At 40.8% G+C, this 6,000-nt stretch overlaps 1 protein-coding gene across 1 annotated transcript in view; it reads right to left on the bottom strand.

Moving 5' to 3' along the window:
- Positions 1 to 1,884: 1,884 nt before the first annotated feature.
- The window catches only part of VAMP7 (vesicle associated membrane protein 7), a 52,309-nt gene continuing 48,193 nt past the window's right edge, over positions 1,885 to 6,000 (bottom strand). The window contains exon 9 of the mRNA XM_040974676.1: positions 1,885 to 3,735. Coding sequence (XP_040830610.1) covers positions 3,667 to 3,735 — 69 coding nt within the window. The 3' untranslated portion in view covers positions 1,885 to 3,666. The remainder of the gene's footprint in view (positions 3,736 to 6,000) is intronic.

The following is a 6,000-nucleotide window of genomic DNA, read 5'->3' as shown; positions in this document are numbered from 1 at the left end:
AAATAAGTTGTTATATATTAATCACAAATTCAGAACTTAAGATTTCTTTGCTATACATATGAGTATTATACCACCACTGGATTTAACTGAGTTCATAAATCTGTTACAACCTGTATCTTCCCTGCCACTTCTATTATTTTCTGGCAGCCATTAAAAACTGCGACTGACACAGCTACTGCTTGAACTACCATAACCATCTTGATTTCATGGTTTGGCAAAATACTGGTTGCTATTTTCAAAGTGTCAGGATTTCTGCTTCCAAAGCTTCCTCCTTTTATGGATACAAAATCTGATGTCCGCCTGTTCTAATGGCCAGATTTACTGTAACTTTCACCATCATGGTGACTGTCTCTACTTTCACCACATCCATTACTCCCATGGCTACTGCCAAAGCCACAAGCACAGAGGCTCCTTCTACATCAGTTATCATTGTCACCAAGCTCACTTCCAGAATCACTTCAACCTTCAACCTGCACCATCCTCTGCTACTCTCCCAGGTTGATCGGCAGGGAGCTGGACCGCAGGGGAAGCAGCCAGGATTTGAAACAGCACCCATACAGCCCATCTGCCTGGCAGGCTGAGGCTTGACCCACTGGGACAACACCCTGCGCCACTACGCACCACCCGACTCTAGCCCCTGACGGTTCCTTCAGCAGCTCCTTCACTAAGACCAGAGAAGGTTCCTGCCTGCCTGCCTGGTTTGCACAACATATGCCATTGCGTGCTGTGAGAGCGGCCGGTACAGATGAGGAATCCAGGCATGTTGCTACTCTACCTGTCCTGGTGAGAAGGACCTCTGTGCAGAACAGACGTCAGCTGTTGGGGTGTCCTGTGGCAGGTGGCACATCAGTGGCGGCCGATGGTGCACAGCTGACCTGCAGGAGAAAGAGTCTTGAGTCCAGGATGATCCCTGGAGGAGGGTGAAGCACTCCCTGGTGAACGAGAGGGCAGCAGCATCTGGCTGGAGGCTGTGGGGCCAAATTCCTGCCTCAAAAGCACATGACAGGGATGCCTGAGCCCTCAAATGCTAGCTAGGGGTAGAAAGGGCAGCTTTGCGCACCCTCTCCTGTGCAGGGAGCACAGGCCCTGAAAGCCCTCTGTTGTGCAGGCCTTGGTGGCTCCCCAGCCACCGTCATACCTGCTGGGCAGCAGGACTGCATGTTCCAGGGTGCTCTCAGAGCAGCTAGGACCTGGGACCTCCTATTCCAGATGGCTGGTGACCTCTGGTGCCTACTTACCCATCCACCTGCTCCTGGCTTATGAGCCCCATGCCCAGGCACCACCCACCTAGGCAGAGGAAGGCCGAGTGGAGTCGGCCTTCTGAAACTCCACCCCACATGTAAAAATACATGAAGCCCTCTCTGCAGCCCATCCACCGGGAAGCTGCTCTGTTATGGCCGGCTGCTCCAGGAACATGGGACACAACAAGGGTCTGAGATTGAGGCACCAACTGGAGACCAGTGATGGTGGAAGTCTCTCTGAGGCCTCCCTTTCTCCCCTAACCCTACCCCTACCCCTAACCCTAACCCCTAACCCTAATCCCTAACCCTACCCCTAACCCTAACTGTAACCTTAACCCCAACCCCAACCCCTAACCCTAACCCCTATCCCTAACCCCAACCCTAACCACGAACCCCTAACCGTAACCCCAACCCCGAACCCCTAACCCTAACCCCAATCCCTGAACCCCAAACCCTAACCCGTACCTCTAACCCGAACCCGAACCTGAACCCGAACCTGAACCCCAACCTCAGTCTATGTTATAAATCTTTACTGAAAGGATCCAGACAACATTTCTTAATATGTTTCCAACATAAACAAAATGTTTTTGTTGTATATACTGTGGTAAAAATGTCAAAAGAATTTGTAGAACAAGAAACTCACTGTATTACTCTTAAGTTTTATTAATGTTTTTGTGCATAATTTACAATAAGACATGTGCTTTAAAAAGCATTATTATACATAAATAAACCAAGGAACAGTTAAGTAGCTGACCCTTAAAACATGCACATCAACATCAAATTTGTTCAGGTGTGTATAAGAAAGGGAAACAAACTGTTTTTCCTTTGATTAGACAAATTTGGAAATTATTACTTAGGAATGCCAAATGTTTTTCTTGACAAATATACTTTACAAAAGGAAAATGCTGATAAAGAGTTACAAGGCATTAGTGTTGATAAAGATGGGACACAATATTTGCAGTATGTAAGATCCAGAAGAAAAGTAGTTTGTAGTGGATGTAAAGCAATATATGAAATAAATGATTAAGAAAGCATGAATTTAAAGGTCAAAAGAACAGGAACCACAAGCAAGATTATGGGACACATTCAAAGTACATGACTAGGCTAAACAGGCGACTAAGTTACATACATTTACTGGTTCTTTCATTGGGAAGAGTAACTTGTAATGTAACTTCCACTTAATGGCACTTATTGATAAAATATGTTTTCCTTTCAGTTACACACCAAATACCAGGTAACAGATGCTAGAGAAGCTAAACAGCATGATCAAGGTCAAATTTTCTCACAATGCAGAATGGATATTAAACTGTCTATTGTTTATATACATCATACTGTTTCTTTCAGATTTCCCAAAATAACTCCAAAAGTTAGGCAGATTAAAAACAATATTAAGCAATGAAGGATGCTCAAACTATGCAACAGGAATCAAACACTAACTCTGGAGCTGATTGCTGACTATATTTAGTTAGGGCTTTTTCAGAATGAACAAATTTTTCCACACTATCCCTCTTTTACTGCTCAAATGCTAGCATATCAACTGTGGTTCCTTTCTTTTTCTTTGGTGAATCAGAGAAATTTTCTTCTGCACTCTAACATCCCTTTAATTAACATTACAGTTACCCTAAATATCAGCAGTTTATACACACACACACATATGTATGTTTATATATGTACACACATAGCACAACTGTCAACAATGCTTAAACAATAATTCTCTCACATCAATTGCAATAGAGAAGTAGAGAATATCAAGCTATCTACTGTATTGTGAGTGATCAGCACACTGAACTTTATTCCTGAAAGTGAATACAGAATCTAGAAGGACAAGGAGAATTCTCTGTGCCTCTAAAGGGCTAATAAAATAGTACTTATCTGACCGAAATAAAAATATGTAATTTTATCTGTCTGGGCTCCTAGAAATAAGCAGCACCAATAATTTGATTATGAATTCTCAAATAACATCTATTCCCCATTTATATTGTTTTGAAGCACCTAAAATTCTCCAACATCACAATACAGCTATTAGCAATACTATCTGTGTCTTAACTGTTTCTGAGTACACATATGATGTTCCTCCACAACTCTATTAGCTCTAAGACTGGTGGTTTCCGTCTTGGTGACAGTTTTGTGCGATTACAAACAGAAATGTTTCTTTAAGTAGATGGCACTAGTTCACAAAAGCAATGCACAAAAAAGCCCTTTTTAAGGCTACTGCTGCAATGAATGATTTAATCTGAAGTTCACTGGAATAAATCAGCTGTTAGAACAAATACAGATCTGGAGGCATTGAACAAGATTTTTTTTAAGTGAAAAGAGTGAAGAGACTGGCAGACACCATCTGTCAGCAGTGAAAGGTTTGAGTCACATGGATTGCTTTTAACTTCTTGTCCTCACACATCCTTGGTTGGTGGTAACTTATTCTTTCTTATTTCTTCCCACAGTGTGGCCATGTAAATCCACCACAGATCATTGACACAATGATGTAGATGAACACCTGGTAGAGGAAAAAGGTAAGTTTATTTTCTTTTATGTATCACCTACTGCTAAATTTTATATATATATATTTACATATATACATATGATTACATATATATGCTTACATATAAATATATGCTGTATTAAGAAGCATTGCTGATTCCACTAGAGTAGCACTTTTTTTTTAAAGATTTATTTTTATTGCAAAGTCAGATATACAGAGAGAAGGAGAGACAGAGAAGATCTTCCATCCATTGATTCACTCCCAATGTGAGCACAATGGCCGGGGCTGCACGGATCTGAAGCCAGGAGCTCTTCTGGATCTCCCACATGGGTGCAAGATCCCAAGGCTTTGGGCCGTCCTCCACTGCTTTTCCAGGTCACAAGCAGGGAGCTGGATGGGAAGTGGAGCTTCCGGGATTAGAACCGGCATCCAAATGGGATCCTGGCATGCTCAAGGCAAGGACTTTAGCCACTAGGCCACCACACTGAGCCCTAGAGTAGCATTTTAAAAAAAGATTTATTATTATTTGAAAGGCAGATTTGCAGAGAGAAGGAGAGACAAAGAGTTCCATCTGTTGGTACACTCCCCAAGTGGCTGCAATGGCCGGAGCTGAGCTGATCTTAAGCCAGGAACTTCTTCAAGGTCTCTCACACATGTGCAGGGTCCCAAGGCTTTGGGTCATCCTTTTTGGGACTGCTTTCCCAGGCTAAAACCAGGAAGCTGGATGGGAAGTGGAACAGTGCCCTTATGGGATTCTGGTGCTTGGAAGGGGAGGATTAAGCAGATGAGCCATTGCACCAGGTCCTAGATTAGTACTTCTGTACTAACTCATCACACTATTGTTTTCAAAGGAATAAATAAAATCAAAAATTTCCTTTCTGATATAACTTGTGCCTACTTCAATTCCACCATGGGACAAAAAGCAGTGGAGTTCTCAATTCTCACCACTAGCTAGGTAGATTCAGGGCTAAAAGCAGCTCTTACTAATGCATTGGTAACCATCATAATTTTTGAAACCTGATTCCATAGTTAACTATATTTTTGGATTTTAAAAATATATTTTGGTTTTCACTAGGATGAGAATACACAAAAATTATATAAACTATGAGCAACAATGTTGTTACAAACTTAAGATGGCATAAAAATTATGATTATCAAATCAAGATGATGTCAAGTTGAAAAATGCTTCTATTACAGATGTGTTATATTTTTAATTCTAGTATTACAATTTAATTTTTTCTTTTAAAGATATTATTTATTTGAAAGGCAAAAATACAGAAAGAGGGAGAGACAAAGAGCTCTTTGATTTGCTCGTTTACTCCCCAAAGAGCCAAACTGGTCAGGGCTGAGGCAGGCCAAAATAAGCAACTTCACCCTAAGCACTTGGGCCATCTTCTGCTTTTCCAGGTGGATTAACAGGAAGCAGGATCATAAATGAAGCAGCCTGGACTTGAGTTGGAACCCTATGAGATGCCAACATTGCAGGTAGCAACTTAACCCATTATGCCATAAGGCCAATCCTATGGGGCATAGTAAGAATTTTAAGACATTTTTAAAAAAAATTTAAGACATTTTTAAAAAACACTAGGCAGTTGCTCATGATGTTGAAATTATATTTAAACATTAAGTTTACTACATTAAATTAGTCTTTTATTTTGCTTTAAATAACAACTTTGAGATATCAAAGTGATCTATTTACTTATTCATATGCTTGGAAAATGCATTCATGAGTTACATGTCCCCAACCCTCCTAAATTAGGAAGTATTTTGTCTTCCTCATAAATATTGCAGGGGAATGGGTAGGGTGTTACAGAAAATCCTGATTGTTGATAAATAGGCTAAAGCACTCATGTCATATCACACAGAGACACTCACACATACCTATATTCTCCAAACGAAAGTTTGCCAATGATAGAAAGCTGACTTTGTTATAGCCTTAAAACGGGATACTTGCTAAGCGTAAGTATCACATGTTTGATGACAACAACTTTTTATGAAGGTCAATACCACATTTAGAGCAGTACTCTGCATGTGATAGGTAATCTGTACATATATTTCAAGTTTAACTACAGTTCAGCTGTTAATCTAAATTCCCAAACCAAAGAATAAGAAGTTAGACTAAGCAGTCTAGACTTTGTCACCTGATGATCCTGAGCAAGAAAGCACTCACATTCATGGCAGCTATTTTCATTACAAAATTTATGCAGCTATGATTGCTTGTTTTTTGTTAGATAGGTTCAGCTGTTGAAAGTGGGCAAGCCTCACCCAGAGGTTGCAGAG

This window comes from Ochotona curzoniae, unplaced genomic scaffold (assembly GCF_017591425.1).
Source record: "Ochotona curzoniae isolate NIBS_2020 unplaced genomic scaffold, NIBS_Ocur_1.0 contig_2469, whole genome shotgun sequence".
Classification (NCBI taxonomy): domain Eukaryota; kingdom Metazoa; phylum Chordata; class Mammalia; order Lagomorpha; family Ochotonidae; genus Ochotona; species Ochotona curzoniae.
The sequence above is the reverse complement of the archived record's forward strand: the minus strand, read 5'-3'. Positions and strand labels throughout refer to the sequence as shown.